The sequence below is a fragment of the Cladophialophora bantiana genome, assembly GCF_000835475.1.
Source record: "Cladophialophora bantiana CBS 173.52 unplaced genomic scaffold supercont1.3, whole genome shotgun sequence".
Lineage (NCBI taxonomy): Eukaryota > Fungi > Ascomycota > Eurotiomycetes > Chaetothyriales > Herpotrichiellaceae > Cladophialophora > Cladophialophora bantiana.
Genome location: NW_015971577.1, coordinates 388,435 through 408,196, shown reverse-complemented (window position 1 = coordinate 408,196; position 19,762 = coordinate 388,435). Strand labels below are relative to the sequence as shown.

General features: G+C 53.6%; 6 protein-coding genes across 6 annotated transcripts; 2 read left to right on the top strand and 4 right to left on the bottom strand.

Annotated features, from left to right (window-relative positions):
• Positions 1 to 15: 15 nt before the first annotated feature.
• Positions 16 to 813, bottom strand: Z519_02054 (uncharacterized protein; the record flags this gene model as incomplete). The annotated part of the gene is made up of 3 exons (XM_016759811.1): positions 16 to 47; positions 138 to 613; positions 683 to 813. The coding sequence occupies 3 exons, from the start codon at positions 811 to 813 to the stop codon at positions 16 to 18; spliced, it is 639 nt and encodes a 212-aa protein (XP_016623332.1).
• A 1,611-nt stretch (positions 814 to 2,424) lies between these two features.
• Positions 2,425 to 3,645, top strand: Z519_02053 (uncharacterized protein; the record flags this gene model as incomplete). Its single annotated transcript, XM_016759810.1, has 1 exon — positions 2,425 to 3,645. One exon carries the CDS (start codon positions 2,425 to 2,427, stop codon positions 3,643 to 3,645), a length of 1,221 nt encoding a protein of 406 aa, XP_016623331.1.
• Positions 3,646 to 5,595: 1,950 nt separating this feature from the next.
• Z519_02052 (uncharacterized protein) lies at positions 5,596 to 6,768 on the bottom strand (the record flags this gene model as incomplete). The annotated part of the gene is made up of 1 exon (XM_016759809.1): positions 5,596 to 6,768. The coding sequence occupies one exon, from the start codon at positions 6,766 to 6,768 to the stop codon at positions 5,596 to 5,598; it is 1,173 nt and encodes a 390-aa protein (XP_016623330.1).
• A 1,035-nt stretch (positions 6,769 to 7,803) lies between these two features.
• On the bottom strand, positions 7,804 to 10,619 carry Z519_02051 (uncharacterized protein; the record flags this gene model as incomplete). Its single annotated transcript, XM_016759808.1, has 3 exons — positions 7,804 to 9,574; positions 9,633 to 9,748; positions 9,822 to 10,619. 3 exons carry the CDS (start codon positions 10,617 to 10,619, stop codon positions 7,804 to 7,806), a joined length of 2,685 nt encoding a protein of 894 aa, XP_016623329.1.
• Positions 10,620 to 11,883: 1,264 nt separating this feature from the next.
• Positions 11,884 to 13,619, top strand: Z519_02050 (uncharacterized protein; the record flags this gene model as incomplete). Its single annotated transcript, XM_016759807.1, has 5 exons — positions 11,884 to 11,908; positions 11,960 to 12,451; positions 12,506 to 12,913; positions 12,965 to 13,336; positions 13,390 to 13,619. 5 exons carry the CDS (start codon positions 11,884 to 11,886, stop codon positions 13,617 to 13,619), a joined length of 1,527 nt encoding a protein of 508 aa, XP_016623328.1.
• A 1,617-nt stretch (positions 13,620 to 15,236) lies between these two features.
• On the bottom strand, positions 15,237 to 17,110 carry Z519_02049 (uncharacterized protein; the record flags this gene model as incomplete). The annotated part of the gene is made up of 3 exons (XM_016759806.1): positions 15,237 to 15,770; positions 15,843 to 16,539; positions 16,707 to 17,110. The coding sequence occupies 3 exons, from the start codon at positions 17,108 to 17,110 to the stop codon at positions 15,237 to 15,239; spliced, it is 1,635 nt and encodes a 544-aa protein (XP_016623327.1).
• Between the last annotated feature and the right edge of the window lie 2,652 nt (positions 17,111 to 19,762).

The following is a 19,762-nucleotide window of genomic DNA, read 5'->3' as shown; positions in this document are numbered from 1 at the left end:
GCCCGGGTTGTCCGCTCAATCACACTGCTCAAGTGGCATGGAATACGCTGTGAGATATCACCACGAATTGCCGATATCCAAGAGCAAGGAGATCGGGGAGAGAGAAGGGAAAAAAGAGGGGGGGGGAACACGCATACCGTTGGTCCTGCAGGTCGCGTTACAAGACGGCCACGGATCGTTGTCCCTGCCTCCGTCTTGCGGTGTCTGGGTCACATCTGTCAATAAGTCCATGAGCTTCTTGTTTCCTAGCCTTTGAATCCCAGCCCCGATGGTGTCCAGAGTGTCGTTGCTCGGCCCCGCAGGGCCCCGGCTGAAAATGTCCAGCGACGCCACCGTCTCCGACGTGGCGGGTGTCTCATGCACAACCACGAAGGCTGCGCCCAGGGAGTCATAGCCCCAGCTGATGACCTCGTATGTGTTGTTCTGCGAGGCGAGCGAGCCCGTGGGCACGCTGTGGTAGGCGCCCTCGGCGACAGCGGTGTCGAGTGAGTATCCGAAGTAAGTGGCGTTGGGTCTCTGCGTGTCGGTCACAAGCTGGAAGGACGCCAGGTCGCTGAGGGGCGTGGCGTCGAGCGAGTAGCAGATGTCGTCCGCACAAGGCCGCGTGAGGGTCCTGATGAAATTCAGAAAGACATTGTACAGCTCTTGGTTGGAATGGGTGATGAATCAGTTCCCCAGGAACCAGTTGGGCGGCATGGGGTCCCATGGTTTCGACAACGTCTCGTTGAATGTCGGCGGAGTTCGCAGTTGGGTTGGGTGCCATGGGACCTGGTATGCTTGGAGGAGGGGGAGCGAAAGTCTAAGCTCTTTCATGTCGGTCTTCGCTCTGGTCTTGTTCGCTGTCGGCTCATATCATTGCAGATCTGCCGCTGAAGGAACACGCCTTCTGGACAGCGGCGTGGAAGATTGAGGAGCACATATACGAGCGGACGTACCGGGTTGAGGCCCAATACCGGCACGTAGGGACCACTCGGGAAGCAAACGACGGCAAAACCTATCAAGACCGCTGCGGACGTCTTTGGGTTCATTGCGCGGCAGGTTTCTACGAGCCCGAAGTTAGGATCGACGGCATGAGACCATATTCTTCAATTTGTTGTGACGTACTTTGTATGGATATTCCTACTATTGATATTCCCACAGAATGCTCTGTAATCAAGATCTCTTATTGCCGTTGACTTATATAAACGTGCGTAGAAGCCACCCATACGAGGCACTCAAGCGCTTACTCGTGCTATTTGTTTTTGACAATAGGCCTACGTCCTATTAACCTTTAAAAAGAAAGGAAGGGGGGACAGTAACAGAAGCAACAACAACAACAAAAACAAGACGGCACCTACCTATGACAATAGTCGTGGACCTCGCATCCGCGGAGGTTCTGCTCTCGCAAGGAACTACGAGGGTGGCCGTCTCTTTCAGTGCATCCTCTTCTAGGACGCAGGCGTGCCTCACAAGGCGGCGGGCGGCGACGACGAGGGCCTAACGCTAACTATCCTTGTACTCCCATCCTTGTAGGGTTAGATCTCCCTACGTATGTGCTCGCTACGTATAGACGTGCAAAAAAGCCATGTGAGCGAGCGAGTGCCCAGTCATCCTACCCGGATACGATTGTGAGTAAACACAGACAGTAATGGCGCCATGCCACCCTCGAGTCCCGACCTCTGTCTGTCAGCCCGCGGCCCCCGCTCTCCCTTCCTCGACCCCGGATTGATCTTTCGTCTTCAGGCCTCCTTGCCCCGGTTCGCCCCCGGCTACATGGCGGACGGAGACGGGCGCGGGCCCCTACCTTGTAGCTTCCGTTGGTTGGCAGCTAAGTGCAAATACGAATATAACCTGAACTTGCCCTTCTGATGTAGTTCCAATCCTCAGCTAGAAAAAAGGAGGTCAGGATGAGAATTATTACCCTAGTGAGCAGTAAGTCCTCCGTACCAGGAAAAGGTATGGGGAGTGCGGGTACTAATAGTATACTGTGAACACCCATATCTCGTACCAGGTGCTATTTAGTAGGCGAACTAACTGCATGTGGAGTCCGCTATACCTAATCTACAGTAGCACCAACCTTCCACGACTAATGGAAAAAGGGGCTGGCTGTTAATAGCGAATGCCCCCAGCCTTAAATCTCAACATCGTTACCCGCGGGTGACAATGAATCGCTACAGAATCGGCCACAGCGCTTAGTATCTCGGCATGTCCTACGCGCAGGCTGAGCAAAGAGTGCATGAAAGCTATTTGGGCGCTCTCGCCGCCGGTACCGTGACGCCCGCGTCCTCGCTCGTCAGCTCCTTGAATTTCATTCTCCTTGTTGGCTGGTTGTTGGTGCGCCCCTCGATATCGGAGGGGTCCTTCCAATGGTGTCGCTGGCCGGTCTTTGTGTGCATTTCCTACATCTCGCTTTGGAACCTGCTGTATATGCGCTCTCCCGGCGTTATGGGCAGTATCGGCATAGGTTTGAACTCGGTCCTGTGTGTTGTTGTCACTGTCAACTTCATGCTCTTGCACGACCCCAGGTCGTTCAGAAGACTGGTACTGCGACCGGACGGAGGGACGTCAAGGGCAGATGGCCGTGCTGATCCGAGACCAAGTGGTAATATGAATAGTGGACGGCGCACCAAATACCTCCTTGCTTGGGAGCCCATGCCTGAAACCATATGGCAGAGATTATTTTGGATACTGGACCTCATCACCAGCATCCGCGGCGTCCACTGGTCCTGGAGTTCTGCGGCTTCACCTGCATGTGATCCTGATCTGGGCAAGTCGTGTTCGAACCGGACCGCTTCGATCGCCCGGAATGTCTCCCGCTTTCTTGTCGACTACTTCCTCATCGATCTCATAAAATGCGTCATGATCGCGGACCCGTACTTCGTCGGTTATCCCACGCACGGACCACCGCCCCATCTTTCGCGGTACATTACGTCTTCATTAGGGTTATACACTTACCGCTTGCTTCTCGGCACAGCAGGGATGTACACGGCGGTCGATCTGATATTCGCCTCTGCAGTCCTCCTGCAGGTCAACATTCTCGGCCCGGGGATGCTCGGACTCAATGCGTCACCTCTCGCATTCCCACCAATCTGGGGCAGTCCGTCCGCTGTTCTGCGCAAAGGTCTGCGAGGGTTTTGGGGCGAATCATGGCACCAATTCTTCAGAAAGCACTTTGTGAGCATTGGGGATGCTGTTGCCGAGTTTCTGCCAGGCCATAACGGTCTGGGTTCTTGTGGCTGCCGATGGTCAGACAACAAGCGACAAAAATGTCTGAAGCAGTCGGGAGTAAGAGAGACGATTCGAGTCGTGACCGTGTTCGTCCTCAGCGGGATATTGCACGCATGCGCAAGCCATACGCTGCTGGGACCTACAAGGCCCCTTGCCACTTTTCTCTTCTTTGCACTTCAGCCGGTTGGTATGGCCATCCAAAGCGCTGGCTCCCTACTTTTCGCCAGCTGTTATCTCTCAAGGCTGCCAGGCCCGTGGACAATAATCATGCGTCAAGGCTCAAATGCTGTTTTTACCCTTCTGTGGCTTTGGGGAACTGGTGGCATGTTTTTCGACGACATGGCCAGCGGTGGTATGTGGCTGCTGGATCCCATACCCATCAGTCTCATTCGTGGCCTGGGGCTCAGCAAGGACGACAGAAGGCTCTGGTGCTGGTAATCTGAGCTACGTTCAGAGATGATGCGTCGGATGAGGATGGACAGTGAAAGAGATGGGGGCCTTGACGTGCCACGGTCTATTCATCGACAAAAGTCAGTATAATAATCGCTGGAGCTGGACAGAAAGGACACGAATTCATTCCCTGGTATCGGCAGAACTGGTGGCATCCTGCTGTGTTGTGTTGGCGCGACTCGCAGAATTCACTTAGCAAACTGCGCAACAGCCCTGGAACACATTCTCGCTCTTCGACCGACCGGCCACTGCGACTCGCACCTCCATCCTTGTCATCATGTCCGTCATCGTCCCTGGCGCCGGGGCGAACATCTCCCAACTCAGAGGCGAAGCCAACTGTAAAGAACGGGCTTAAGCATTCAAGATAGCTTGTCAGTATCGGGGCATCTGGGTACTCTTCGTCGGCAAGAAGAGGAAGGAACCTAGTAAAAAAGACACCGCGTACAGAGTCTCCAATGCAAGGTCCGACAACGAAGCAACCTTTTGGGAGTGTCAATATGTCAAAGAATGTGAAGAACACCGCATCTATAGGCAAAAGAATGACTACGCCTTGGCATTCCTTGCCGAAAGCCTTCATCCGACCATCCGAGGCGAGCTCCTGGAACCTAGCAATGAGGGATTCAGCCTGCCTGCAACAGTCTGGTTGTAGCCGGAGGGAAAGCATTAGATACTGGAACCAACCCCCTTGGAAATCGAGCAAAAGAGCATGGAAAGTCTTGATCCGAAGGACTGCGCATGCCTGATCGACTTTCTGAAGAAATTCAACGGCATCCGAAACAAGATAGTCGCGGCAGAGGAGAATGCACAGAGTCCGAGTCCAAGTTGAAGATCATTTCAAGTCTCAAAAAACCAGAACACATCACGTATCTCAACAACGAACTCACGCTCCGAGATATCGATGGAATGACGCTCAAGGATTTCTTGAATCTACTGGTGTCATATGAAATGAGGCTGGGGTCTGGGCAGGAAAATTCACGGCCGGTCCCATTTCCGGTGGATAATTAAACGAGGGTTGGCTTTGTCACTGGGGAGAAAGCCAGAGTGATTTGGACAGCAGGCAGGACGAGTCCAGAAACCAGAGGCCCAAAAACCCAATACCATCCGAACTCAACCGAAAACAGGGACGGGTCAGGGGAGCTGAAACCAGGGAGTACAAGAGTCAAACCAAACGGAGCGGGCAACCCAGATTCCTGGAAGCCAAATGCAGGATGCAGCGGCGAGGCGAGCGCAGAGCTGGTCACATTATAGCCCAGGAGTTGGACACTCCGTACGGAGCTGGTCGACTCTTCAGACTGTTCAGGCTCCTCGTGGGAGCATGTGCTACACATGGAATGGGTAGGACACCACTGCAATGAAACCCTTGGTTCAGAAAACAAAAACACCAATGTTCGCTTCCCCTTTCTCATCCCACTCCGCCTTCTCAGCCTGGAGCGGGCATATGAGTTGACATCAAAATATCAAAGCCTCAAAGCAGATCAGCCGGGCAAAGAGCAAGCGAGTGTATGGTCTTCACCATGGTCTCCGGATGGTGTTTGCTATGGTCTATGGTCTATGGTCTAGCTTGCGCCCTAATCTAATATCCTATCGCTATGCATCTTTCCCTTGTTTGCTTGCTTGCTTGCTTTCGCCTATCGGGAAACAAAAGTCTCGTGGCAGTTAGAAAGGTGCTGTATGAATGCCGCTTAGTATTACATCACGACCTCCAACCCCTGTCCGCAAGCTCTGATCCGCTGGTGCAGAGCTCTGCATGGACGTTCTGGTAGACACGCCTCCGCAATCTCGCCATGCGTGAAAAGTACAACTAGTCAAAACACAATCATTCAAGGAAGAATCTTGAGAGGGGTGGTACGAGAGATATCGCTCGACCTCTTTACCCGGCAATCTCCAACAAAAATTCAGTCACAAGGGAGGCGATCTTCGCTCTCGTTCAACAAGGATTCAGGACTCGTCGATAGTCGGCTTAAACTGAATCCTATCCTCCGCCTTTGATTGGAAGGGCACGCCCAATTCGAACAACTTGCACAGCACATTCGAGAAGTCCTTGAAAAACAAATCGCCGTCCTTGGCATATTTCTCTACCCACTTCTTAAAGGTCGGATCTTTGATCAAGGCCACGTCGGTAGGTAACATCATCAGACTCTTCGTCGCGGCGTCTTCGTATTGCTTGGGCCCCTTCCAAGATCGCCAACCCCATTTCTCTTCCATAAGCAGGCGGTAGTAATCGTTTGTGAAGACGGTCGGGGAGAAGGTCCACGGTCCATCAAACCCAGATCGGTCTGCGTGGCACCGGCCTAAAGCGTGAGCACCACACAATGCCACCATTTCTTGATCGTTGAAGCCCATGCGGCCGAAGATGGCACGGATGTGGTCTTGGCCTTTGGAGGCATCGGGCAAGCGGCCGTCCGGGGTGCAGAAGGCGACGTCCCTGTCTTGTCGGCCAGGTCGCCATGGAATGATAGGCCCAGACATTTCTTGGACGGCACAGACGCCAGCGAGGGTCCACAGGTCAGAATACGAAATCCAGGGGAACTGTGCCTTGATTGGCTCGAGGAAGTCGCGGGCGTTCTTCAAGCCGGCATTGGCGCCATGCTCGGACTCGGGAGCAAAGCGCATGGTTGCACCGTTGCTTCCTCCAGTGCCCGTGGCGGCGTCATAGGTTCCCGACGCATGCCACGCGAGGCGTAAGAGAACGGGACCATAGCTGCCATCATCGTAGTCATCTCTCTCCCACAGCTGCTTCGCAATGGCGTTGTACACTTTCTGGTAATCCGCGGCAGTAGGCTTGAAGACGCCGGCAGATTGTCCTGCGCTGCCCACGGGGACACTCCCGGCCTTCTTCTCTTGCCCTGCAGTGTTTTGAGTGCTGAAATAATAGTAGCCTCCTGCGAGGGCGGCGAGGGCGGCGACGCTGCCATAGATGGCGGTGGCGTTTGAAGATTTGGGAGGAGTTGACTCAGAGGAGTAGTGGCGGCGGGAGGATTGTTGGAAGAACTGTTTAGCGGCGGCATTGGATCTTGAGGAGCGAGCGACGAGGCGGAGGGACGAGGTGGCCGAAGCTGTGCTTCGTGCAACGGCCTTGGAGAATGTGCGGGTTGCAGTTGCGGTTGCCATTTTGGAGATCAAAAGTCGTTCACCGATCTAGGAGTGTCTCTCGCAGGGGGATTTTCGAGGCAGAAGCAGAAAGAGATGAGGACGAGACAGCAAATGGAGCCAGTTATAGAACTCAGCACCACAGCCAGAACTTTCCCGAAAAAGGCTATGGACGGCGAGACCTGCTGGTAAATTGGTGGGAGCTGGCGAGGCTGAATAATGGGCCATCAGCGACTGGAGGCGAATTTGCTGCTGGCGAGGGAAACCAAAGTCAAACGACCCACATCAAAGGAGTGACTGAGGCTGAGGGCGCGAGGGAGAGTGGGAACGAAAACGCACGAGTGGCGGAACGGGCGAATGGCACGTCTGAAGGGGAAGGGAAGGGGAAAAAATGGATAAAAATCATGAGATTTTCTTTATCAAAGGGCGTGCGGGAACTGACGTTGACGTTATCAGCATGGATGGCGCTAGTAGCGTTGAGCACCGTTTAGCGAGGGTCTAATGCTCTTAATCGCCGTCTACCAGCATCTCCAGCCAATAGAAGGCAGTCCGTGGCATCACGCCCGGTAAGCCTCGTCCGGGCTTGGCAGGGGAGGCTCGATGCTAGCCAATGCAGTGGCACCAGTCGCCGGCCGAGTGGCTCCGACAATTTTTCCCCTTCAAAGGATCCAGCGCAGTGGGTGCGCTGAGCACGTCTTTCTCCGTCAGATTTCGCAACGGCCAAAGCCGGGTTGGTTGGATCGCCGACCATATCGCATTGGTGTGCTGTCTCGCTGCCATTCTCCTGATTGGGAATGGCCGAAGTTCCACACGGAGGGAATCTCCTTCTTGGGTAATTTCAGCGAACAATACCCGTTCCTGCCCTCGCGATCACGTGCCGACGAAGTGTTGAGACCTCCTCAGTTCGATGGTAGTCGGTATCTCGGCAGCCTGTGATAGAAGCATCTATGACCTGCGCGGGGCCAGACATCAGATAGCCGGCGCTTTCGCCGGGGGGAAACACAAAATCTGGCGCACGAGGTCGCCGCGATGTTGGCAAATGGCCTACCAGAACACTCATGCATACGACTGCACCATGACTCTGGGGAAGAGTTCATCAAGCACCTCTGCCGCCAGCCTCATCTGCAAAACGACGCTGCTCTTGGATTTTGGTCGTTTCCTGATGTTCGTGGATATTTTCCTTGCTCTTTCCGCCAACGCGTCCTTCTGACTCTGGAGCTTCTTGTCCACCTGCATAATCTGCTGCAAGACTTCGTCCTCACCTGGGAGGTCCATCATGCCCTGGCCCCAGCCAACAGGCGAGTCACGATGGCTCGCCGCCCAATGGTTCTTCAGGGCATACATGGTCTTCTTTTGCTTCGATTTTTGGACGGTGCGGGACCCATGGTCTTCGCTGGCGCAAATTCCACATCCAAATTTCAGTTCGATTGCTGGGTTGACGGTGCTCAGCTGGTCTAAAGATTCTAGGAAAGCTGATAGTGGCGGCTCCGTTGGATGCTTCTTCGCATAGAGGTCGAGAGCGTACTTGAGGGCGATCTTCATCTGACAGCGGCCGTCCAGCTGGACTCCGTTCAGTGTCTTCGCCGCGTGTATGAAGTTCAGCGCGAACTCGTCGTCTGCAAATTTTTCCTGCAGAGGGCGTCGCCCCTGAAAGGCCGACACTCTCAAGGGCCCCGACAACGTGATAAACTCGGTTTTGACATCCGGCTGCCAAGCGCCCAATTGTGACACATCTTGATGACGAGGCACGAGAGGCAGGTTCCTGGGCCAGAGAACCGTGTACCAGGGAAATTTGAACACAGCTCCGCCATCCTCTGCCAGCAATCCCCGTAAGTCCCTCGAAGGGTAAGGTATGGCAAATTGATAGTATTCAAGACCTTCACCCACGAGCCTGGCATGAGTTTGAAGGATGTGTTCGAATGCATCCACGAAAGACCATGTTCGGATGTGGTCGGATCGCTGACAACCTCTGCACCTCAGGCTTTGGAACACAACCCTGCCCCTGACCGAATGCGGCGGGATCATCTTCTCCAAGACATCCTCCACAATCATCCTGGCGTCATCTAGGCTCAGACGATAAGGGCCGGTGGTGCCGTCGAAATTGAGGCCGATTGGGGGAGTCTCCAGCTTATTGTAGGCGTCGAAAACGTTCCTTAGGCACAAGAGTAGAATATCTTCATCGGCGACGCTGTCATTGAGGCAACGGGCAAGTTCCCTTTGAGCAAACTGCAGGACAAACTTTTGCTCCGGCTGATATGAGCGCGGCACCGCTTCCCTTCCTCGCCGATGTTCATGCAGTCGCCTGAACAGCATGACTTGCGGAACGTCCTCGATCAAGTCGGACGCCATCAATTGCTCGAATTGCTCCACTTGTTCTGCCTGCCATCTGTACGGTTCTATCTTCGACCACAGTGTTTCCCAGACCCGATTTGTGGTAGGTGATTGTCCCTTCAGGTTTCGTCTGAAAGGCGCCATTTTCCATAAAATCGCGCGGTCCATGGGCGGCGACATTTTTGCGGCACGTGCTTCAAAAAACCCAATTTTCTGCTGTCGGCGAGCTTGATTTTTTGGCGGTTGTACCGTCTTTGTGTACTCCTTGGACCAAGACTCAAGTTTATTTGCTTCAACCATGTGTTCCATTGTTTCTCTATGGATCTTGCGTGCCCATGCCATGAGTGCACCGTTGTCGGGCGGGTACGAAGTGCGGAATTTCTGGTATTCGTCTTCAAGTCTGGCAAAGGACGTTTTCAGAAACGCGAACCTCCCGCGGTCAAGTGCCCAGTCGTTTGTTTCGGCGTTGACATGGCGGGAGTTTGCCTCGCGGCGGCTGAATATGTTTCGTTAGCGCAATGTCTTGGCCCAGTGCAACACAGACGGTGTCTTACCCGTCAGTCCGTGCAAGTGGAAGCAGCTCCCAGAGCGCTCGTCCGTCTCGTGGAGGTGGATCATTTTCCGACAGGCACGGGAGACGATGCTCTCGGTGGCGAGCAAGTTCGTTGTCCTGCAAGCGTCACGGTCAGAACATGGCGAGGTGCTAACAACGGGAGGGTTGGTGGACAGCAACATGGACTTACATTCATTGTTCTTTTCTTGAAGCAAGCCGGGCACAAGCGAACTTGAAACATCCAATGAACTTTGAAAGTGCCCTCGACGTGACAACCTCTGCTCTGGCAGCCACGACCCGCCAGGAGATCGACGTATTGCTGTTCTGTGAGGCCTTTGGGACAATCCGGCATATCCGCACCATAATGATTGATTCTGCTCTTTTTCCAGATGATGGAGTTCTTTGCGAGAAGCTTATAGAAGTCCGAACTGAGAGTTTTGGCTTCTAAGAGGAATTTGGGCTCGCAAAAGCTGAGGATGTGAATCCAAAGGTCGCTGTAGACTTGGTCGGAATTCTGCAAGGGTCGACTGGGGCGGAAATTCTGTCGTTTTGGACGTGGTGGGTTCGCCGGTGGACGCGGTCTTTCGACCGATGGGACGTGAGCGCCCAAGACCACCGACCCTAGCGACTGACTATGGTTACGGTCGATTGTAGGTCGCCGGCCAACCTCGATGCTATGAGGAGTGGTATGAATAAAGGTGGCCCGGAGAGTTGGAGTGGTTGTTTTGAGGCTTGAAGTTGGCTCCGACAGCGCCGGTTGTATGCCTGGGTACTTGGAACTCATGGTATCTATGGACAGCAGCTCAGAAAAGCGGCTGGTCGAGAGTCGAGAGCTCAGAACCTGGGGAGCAGAGCCGCCGCTATTTCGATCCTGGTTCTGTACCAGCATTGTTGGCTGATGGTCATACTTGCGCTTACCCAGAACCTGGGAGGTGGAAGAGGAAATACAAGGCGGAGGAGGCGGAGGCAAAGGGGGATTTGGATCCATGATTATGGCTCGTTGCATTCAAGAAGAAGAGAAAGAAGATGAAGACGGAGATGGAGATGAAGAAGACGACAAGTGTCAGCTAGGAGGAAAGCGGTGATGGGGTGAGCGCGGCCGGGGCGGGCAAAGTGAAGAAAACGTCGTAGAACCGGGTCTTCTACGTTCCACGTTGAAGCCTCCTTCTTCGTGCCGTCTATGGTGTTGGCTTGATCCGCGTGGAGCAGCCATGGACTCTCTTTGTTCAGAGCTGGAGGCTGGTAGACGTGAGCTGAGCGTTGAAACAAGCAACAGGTGTGTCCCCAAGCGGGAAGGAATGAGAGCGAATCTCTGGCTACGAAATGGTGGGCGCCCAGCGCCGAGATGGCCAGCCAACGCACTAAGCCCAGACAAGGCGGGTGGGAAGGAGGAGGAGGAGGTGGTGGTGGTGGTGATGACTTGCTGTTTTATATGACGAAAGGCAGTAGCCTCTTTGCTGTAGGGAACTGTAGGGGGCTGTAAGGGGGTAGCCAAGGGGCCCGCAAGGGCGGCAACAGCCTATATAAGAGCCTAACAAGGATAGCAGATGGCCCAGAGCCGCCGTCTCCCGGCCGCTCTCCTCCTCCCTCCTTCCCTGAACGCCCTCCGCCCTCCCCCAGGCTTATCGGTCGCCTGCCGGGGCTTTCTTACTGTACGGAGTAGTCTTTTTGCGTCTCTGCATCGGTGGCACGCGGGGCAGGCGATGATGGCGCCACTGCTAAGCTTGTTTAAGCATAACGGGCGGCTTGCCCCCCTCTTGCCCCCTCCCTCCCTCTACCCCTTCTAGGCCTGCTAGTCTCTAGACCTACCAGCCTCGACAGCAATCTGCGGGTGGACAATTGGCCTCGGCACCATCGCTGCTTGTTCGGTGCTTGTAGGTGCCAGCCCTTGGCTCGCCGCTTGAACCAGTCAAACCCGGTTCTTGATTCTTCATCAACTTCAATGTTGCATCCATGCCGCATCCATGACAAGATCTGCTGTCAAACGCCCAAAACTCCTCCACTCCACTGCTCGCCAAACACAGTATGAGCTCCAGAGAAATGTCTGCTTCTTCCCTGTTGCCACTCGCTTCGGACAAAGCTCCTGTTCTAGTCCCTGCGGCTGCCAATCCGGCACTCACCCTCACATGGCCTCTTGTGACCCTACAAAGAGGACCCACTGCCCTCCTCGCGACGCACATTGATCTTCTCTTCTCCCCGGATTTTCCTCATCGCCTTCCGGTTGTGAGAAAACCGCCGTCCTCGTCGCCATCATGCGGTTCGATATAGACGGGTCAAGTAAGTCTGGTTCATGCATGCCAAATCGCCAGCCATCTAACCAATTTACAGACGAAAAGGCCCAGCACAGTTACAACGACACAACCGGTGTGGGTGAACACCAGCTGGGCTATGACCCTGATCTGGCCCACCCTGCTGCCGGCTACAGAGATGGCGAGGTGGCCGTGTTGCCGCCAGGGGTCTCGGAGCGGAAACTCATCACCAAGATTGATATGAGGATTATTCCTGTTCTGTCAATCATGTACCTTTTGGCTTTCCTGGATCGAACCAATGTCGCCAACGCCGCCATCTTCGGTCTGCAAAAAGATCTTGGCCTGAGCGGCACTCAGTACAGCACCGCTTTGACTATCTTCTTTGTCCCCTATGTCGTCTTTGAGATCCCTTCCAACATCATCCTCAAGAGACTCCGGCCTCATGTCTGGCTGTCCATCTGCATGTTTGGCTTTGGCCTGGTTACCATTTGCCAAGGTCTTGTCCAGGGATACGGTGGTTTCCTTACCACCAGATTCTTCCTTGGCTTCTTCGAAACCGGCATGTTTCCAGGTACGTGATTCCCCCAAGACTAATGCCAAGGCTAAGTATCTCACGTTGATTCAGGAGCTTTCTATCTCATTGGTATGTGGTATAAGAGACACGAAGCACAGAAGAGATATACATTCTTCTTTGCCAGTACCACCCTAGCTGGCGCTTTCGGCGGTCTCCTTGCCTCCGCCATTGGGAAGATGAACGGCATGGAAGGCTATCTAGGTTGGAGATGGGTTTTCATCCTGGAAGGTGTTCTTACTTGTGTCGTCTCCTTTGCTTGGTTCTTTGCCATCCCCGACTTTCCCGAAGATGCAAAATGGGTGACCGAGCCCGAGCGCGAGTACATCAAGGCTCGACTTCAAGATGATCAGGGGAAGTCGGCCCGGGACCGACGGATCACCGTCAAGGATGTAATCAACTGCTTCAAAGATTTCAAGATTATCGTGGGTGGTTTCATGTATTTTGGCTTGATTGTGCCAGGTAAGTGTATTCGACTCTCCTAGGGTAGGGTGAAGGCTGACCATGTTCCAGCCTACTCCTACGCCTACTTTGCTCCCACCATTATCAAGACATACGGATACAGCGCCATTCAGACCCAACTCCACTCGGTCCCTCCATGGGCTGCGGCGTTTGGTTGGAGCATGCTCATTGCCGCGCTTTCGGATCGTCTCCGCCACCGTTTTCTGTTTGCAATGGTCAACATTTGCATTGCAATTGCAGGCTTTGCTATCCTCATGACGGTGCATGACAACACCGATTTGGAATATGGTGCGTTGTTCATGATTACCTCGGGAACCTACAGTGCCATGCCAGTTATTGTCTGCTGGTTTTCGATGAACCTTGGCGGTCACCATCGGCGTGCGGTGGGCACGGCGTGGCAGATTGGATTTGGTAACATCGGAGGTGAGTTGCCGCTCGTTGATTGAGTTTAATGAGATTCTGAGTTCTTGTGTTAGGTATTATCGCAAGTTACAGCTTCGAGGCCACCGACGCAAAGACTTTCTTCCACAAAGGTTACAGCATCTGCATGGGTTTTATTTGTCTGAGCGCTGTCTCCTGCGTCATCTACTTCCTAGCTTGCCTCACCCAGAATCAGAATAGAGAGAAGACTCACGATGTCGGGCTTACGGAGTACGAGAAGACTGAATTGGGGGATATGAGCCCAGATTATCGTTACATGCTGTAGTGGGCACGGCTATTCGTCGGTGACATCCCGACGGGGGAGAAAGAATAGGTGACGGGGGAAGGTCGAGCCACTGAACGCTTGGGATCAAAGGTCAACAGGACAAGCAAGTTAGCAGAATTTGGGCTCGAGGTGTGTAGCGGATACGAATGTACCTCGGGCGCCACATCCTTGCCCCAGCCAGTCCTAACGCAGGATCAAAATCCCTAACGGCTGAATCTGGGTCACGGAATGCATTCCGCTCCTTCTATCCTCTTCCTGCCCAACGACTCAAAGTAATCATGTGTTCGACGTGCGCTTATAACCTATTCCATACAAGCAATAAGGATAGGGTTGCATCGGCCAAGGCAAAGTGAGATGCTTGATGTCTACTAGTAGTGTTCGCTTTTCTTCCCACAGGGTCCCTACGAGGCTGACTGCCTGCATGCTCGGACATAATCTGCATCCATGAGCGAATCTTTGTCCCTGTCGTCCTTCCTCCTTTCAGCCACGCCCAAGGATTAGCTCCATCATCTAGGGACGGCAATATAACATCCCTGCATAAGTTTTGAGGGCTTTTGAGCGCGAAGTAATGCATGGGCCGGAGCTACGGTCTTGGTTGCGGTGCACCCTTGGATGGTAGCGATGGGCTTTCTTCCCTTCCCTCCGTCCTTCTTTCCTTCCTTCTTCCTGGCTGGGCCAGCTGGATGGATGCTCATCGGCGGTAGATGGTATGTATTCTCTGGTGGCTTGGTGGCTTGGAGGACGAACGCGGAAGATGACATGTGCCGAGGTACTAAATGGGGGGGAAACTCCCGTAGCTCCTCGCGACGGCCGATCCTAGTACCTCGTAATCAATCTACTGGTAGAATATGTACTTCGTACAGAAGGAGTATAGAGTACTCCGTCGCGATGCGATGCTATCCCATCCATGTCGCCACCTTACAAAGGTCGCCTTTCTCGCCGCATTCTTCCCCCCCGACTACATTACATTTACCGGCATCGGCATCGGCATCGGCATCGGCATCGGCACTGGCACCGCTGATACATACAGGCAACGCTAACGGGGATACTGTAGGGAGGAACGGGGAACAGGGTCCTGGACAAAGGACATAGTATGCAGATGGGGGGAATTTAGGCGCGATATATGTGACCTCGAGCCATAAACCCTGCCTCACATTAGAAGGAAAAATGGGAGGAAGAGTCTAAACCCGGCAATACACCAGAACATGCTGGACCTAGACCTGAACTAGCCCTGTGTCCACGTCCATGGGCATGCCCATTCAGATCGCAAGATACGCTGTTGCTATTGCCAGATCTTTGCCCTTGGTGAGTATGATCACAAAAGGGATTCTATGTAATGTACTACACTATTACTTTCCCGACTCTCGACTCACACATGAGTAGCTGCGGCTCGGGAACGGACGTGTCTTGCTATGTCATAGATGTCACCTATACTGTTATGCGCACAGTGTATATGTGTTACTCGCGGAGCCAAACAGTGACAGAAGGGATGTCCATCCTCCATAGCAATTCGTTGTCGGTATGCACGTGTCCTCTCCCCACATATTCAGAAGGGACCGCCGTGAAGACGACCCCGCGTTTCGTGGCCTATACAACTATCAATAACGAAGGGAGACTCTAATTCCTGATCTGCCAGCCCCTGGAGTTGAAGAAGTCACACTGGGCGGCCGCGTCCGGATCCGGCGTCGCGCTGATGCTGTTGTACGTGACGGCTTGGATCGTGAAGCCCACGCCATCGCCCTCCGCCGCCGAGCGGGGTGCTCCGGAGATGTAGCTCGGCCAGTACGGCGCACCGGCAGTCCGCAACGGGTTCGGGTCGTGAAACACGGTGAAACTCACCCAGTAGCTGGTCATGATGTGTGCCAGGGTCAGGTTGTTCGCGCTGGGGTAGTTGGTCACGTTGGACGAGATGAAAGGGTTGGTCGCGCCGTGGAGTTCCGTCCCAGCCGCGAATGTGAGCTTGAAGACCGCGGAGCGGTTGGACAGCGAGTCCACCATGGACGAGGCCATGTAGTAGGTCGGGCAGTTTATGATAAAGTCCCCGAACCAGGTCTGGCGCTGATAGAAGGTGCTGTTGAAGGAGCTGCGTGGATAGAGCGAGTAAAGACGGGAGAAAAATGAAGGACCGGCGGAGGGGAAGAGGGCTTCGGCCTATTTTAATTTGCGGGCAATTCGTTAGAAGCTGCAAAGGAGGCATCGAAGACAAGACCGGTTGAAACTCACATCTACCGTCTCGTCCACCTGAGATGTCTGCGTCATGTTGGAGAAGATGTAGCCCTCGTAGGCATCGCGGTTGGTGATCAAGGGAACCTTGTAGAAATTGCCCTTTGCAAATTCTTGGTTTGGCAGGTCGCGGATGAACTTGCCATCCACCACGGGACCCCAGTAGTAGACGCCGTATGCATTGCCAGGTCCAGGGTATGTTGCATTTATCACTGCTTGGTTGAGGTTTCCCACTGTCGCAGAGGATAGGCTGCGGAGGCAATTGATATCCGAACAGCCCGACAGCTTCAGGGCCGTATTGTATTGGATATTCTGCGTGCTCCTGTTTGCCAGGGGTTGCCACCAGGGATGGTCCGCAATTGCGGCTGCAAATGGAGGGAAATCAGAGCCGCTATTCGCGATTAGCTGACACGATACACTGCCTCCACCAGCCGAACCTCCCCAGATAGTGACGCGACCAGGGTCGCCACCGAAAGCACGGATGTTACGCTGGACCCAATCCATGGCAGCGCGTTGATCGAGCAGGCCAGCATTCAACGCTCCATTCTCAGCAATGACATCGCCGCCCATGAACCCGAACATTCCCAAGCGGTACTGGATACCCACGTAGATGATGTTGCCGTTGGACCGGTTTACTAGGGCGTCGCCTGGGTAGGAGAACGGAGCGCTACCACCTACGTACCCGCCACCGTGAATGCTGGTTTGAAACATTCAAAGTCAAAGTCTGCATACTTGGGAGGATGAAAGCTGGATCACGCAAGGAAGGAGCAGGGCGCTCCCTGAGGTCTTCTCCAGATTGGCTTCCACCAGATCTCAGGAAAGCAATGCTGACCACGAAGAACTGGTTGAAAAAGACCCACTTACGTGAAAAGAACAGGCAAGGCTGTTGAAATAGGCCTGGAAGGCACTAGCACATCGAGGAGCAGACAATCCTCCGATTGTCCTTGTGGTGCCGACGGCGAAGCATAGGTGGATCTCGCGGAGGATTGATAGCATGCCGGGCCGAGGGTCGAAGCATTGATGGTCTGGCCGTTATAGTTATTCATGTATTCGATAGGCACGGGCTTTGCCCAGCGCAATTCGCCTGTGGGAGCGGCAGCGTAACGGATACCACGATAGTAGTTAATGCCCGCGGTGGCATTCTGGTAGCCGCTGTATTTCACGTATCCGAGATCGATGACTGGTACAGTCGATGAAGAATTCTGTGCTTTCGTGAATGCGCTGAGAAAGAGTAGCGCAAATGACACCTCAAGGATAGGGGATTTCATTGCTGGCCGCGTTGGATGTGTGTCTACCTAGAGCCGTTAATCAAGCAGAAGAGGGTAGAAGCACCGTGCAGTCGGAAGTGACCCTTCTTCTCCGAGTCACCGTTTTATATTGTTCGAGGACCTCAAGCTCGAGGTGGGAGCCCTGGAAAGCCATGGCGGGGAAGCTGTTGAAACTAGTTTCATGCCCAGCAGGTGGTTCTCCACTGACTTTCCACTTACCGTCCTGCAGGTCACCAGGTACAGCTTGAACAGCATGGAGATGTTGAGGTTTTGGATTCCTCGTAAAGAGCACAGAAGGAGTACCGTACCGGGCGAGGAAAAATGGGGAAATTCTGGGGTAACGCGTTGACCTTCTCGGTCGGAATGTGGCCGGGAGATGCTGTCATTGGAGGTTGCGAGAGGAGTCGGAAGGCGAGATCGATTCTGCCTAATTCCAGAGCGTCTATGGTATTGGTGCCAGAATCATTGCTCAGGAACGACCGGAAAGCAGCACTCTGTAGACTTTCGCTAACTGGATCGCGAGTATTTCATCCACGCAAGAGTTCTATCAGGCAGACGGCTCGGTTATTGTTATACCGCAGCGAGAGGGGGTTGCTGAGTCTCGGGGCATGAGGAAAACTCCGTACTCGTGGGTTCCATTGTGCCGATTTTCAAGACCTATCAATCGACATCGTTTAGGCGACATCTCTTGTTGCTTCAAGGTTGGCTGGCTCAATTAAGGAGGGAGGAGGAAGTCTTTTAACCGGAGTAATATTCGGAGGTTGGACCAAATCTGAAATCTACTTTCAACAGGAGACCAGATGCGATATCTTCAAAAGCAGATGTGAAAACGCGAATGTAGCTTCAGTGTTGTATACGCAGGCCTGCAGCTTTACAGCCTTGCTGAAATGTAAGGCTCATTTCGCTCGACTTCTATTACTAGTTTTCATTAGCAATACGTGGCTGTCTCCCTCCTGTAGCGCAAATGAGGAGGTGTTCTGGAAATCTCCCACATGGGTGTCTTTCTTCCATTCCAGGAGACGCTGAGGTTTCAAAGATGATGATAGTGAGTTTATGCCTGCTTCATGAATCGCTTCAAGCCACCAATATGTCGACAGTCAGTCTCTCATTCCACTGACTTGTGCCGATTGTATACTGTGAGCTGGTACTCAATCAATGGAGAGTTCTGTCAGCAAGCCGAACTGACCTAAAATGGTACCTACCACATGTTGGCTCCGCTCGTTGTACACGTTTGTCTTGGCCATAGTTGCCTCAAACATTCCGACCCTGCACCATAGCCGCCACCAGCATCTAACAGAGTCAGAAGAAGAAAGAAAGCTGTGGCGACGGGTGTATCGTGGCTGCAAAAAGGGCCAAGCATTGGGGATCGGCCACCGGAGGGTGTCTGGATGTGAGTGCAACGCGCAAAATTTTTGGGTTGTGCAGTGACGGATGTCGACATGATACTGATGGTGAATGGCGATATGCGGCCTCGGAGACCTAGGGATTCAATGGTTTCGTGCTTAACGCGGTATCGTCCCAAGTTAGAGTTTCTGGGCAGTTGTCCGGGAATAGGGTGGGATCAAGGGCAATTAGGGGGTGTACTTCGGACGATGATGGGAGAGTCAACATGCAGCGATGACCAGCCGAGTGCGCCGTTCTGAAGTTTGGGCCCTGATTTGGAATAGGTCTTGACGGCCTATCTCAAGTAGTCGAGGAGGTTCTCCTTCCCAAATCCCGCAGTCATTGTTACTTTGGCAGCACAACATGTTTTCGAGGCCAGACCTGCAATGGCGACCGCTTGTCTGTCGGGTAACTGTGCTCCGAGTCAACGCAAGATTCTAGCAGCTGCGCCCCTGCCACTCGATCCATCAACGGGCTTCTGCTTGCAACCGTGTCTTGACGGTTGCATCTAGTAGGATCCAACAAGGAAATATAACTTCTTCTCCCTTCTGTGGTCGGCGGCTCGATGTAAAATGGCTTTCTTCAGAACTGACTTCCAGTGGAAAGAACCCCAGGGAGGCACAGTCCACGCAAAACACCTGGTGATCATCGTATGCCCTTAGGGCTGCAAGGTTGCAAACTCCATTGCAGTAGATCCTCCCCCTCGGCGGATTCGCACCGCCAATCATCATCGTTGTCTTGGGCAATGCATAGAGAATCAATCAAAAAGTAGTGGAACCCCAGTTCCAACGTAATTGTGATGGTGCCAGCCATTGTCCGAGGCAATTGACCGAAAGGGATGGCCAACTTGGAAGGTGCCATTGAGCTTTTCGTCACTGCGAGCCTTTCCTGTTGTCTGCAGCAGTAACTCGAAGTGAGACAGCGGATTTCTTTGTCCCGGAGCTGGTTGCAAAGTTCGACCGTAGCGCAAAGTCCGACGCGGGGCCCGGCATCCATCGTGTCCACGAACAAAGGCCGAGTTGGATGCTCGCCTGAATCACCATCGTTGATCGAGCACACATGGTTGTCCAGACACTCGTGTAACCAGGAGTCGACCAAACCGAAACATTGCTTGGATGCTGTAGAGCCAGAAAATATGCGTCGGCATCTCTCCATGCCAGCCCTGCAAATCCGACTGACGAGTTCGCTCATCGGGCAGTGTCAGCGTCTGGACAATGCGGCCCTCGCGCTTTTGACATGTAAGGCTGTACGTCGCGGCCGCGAGCAAAG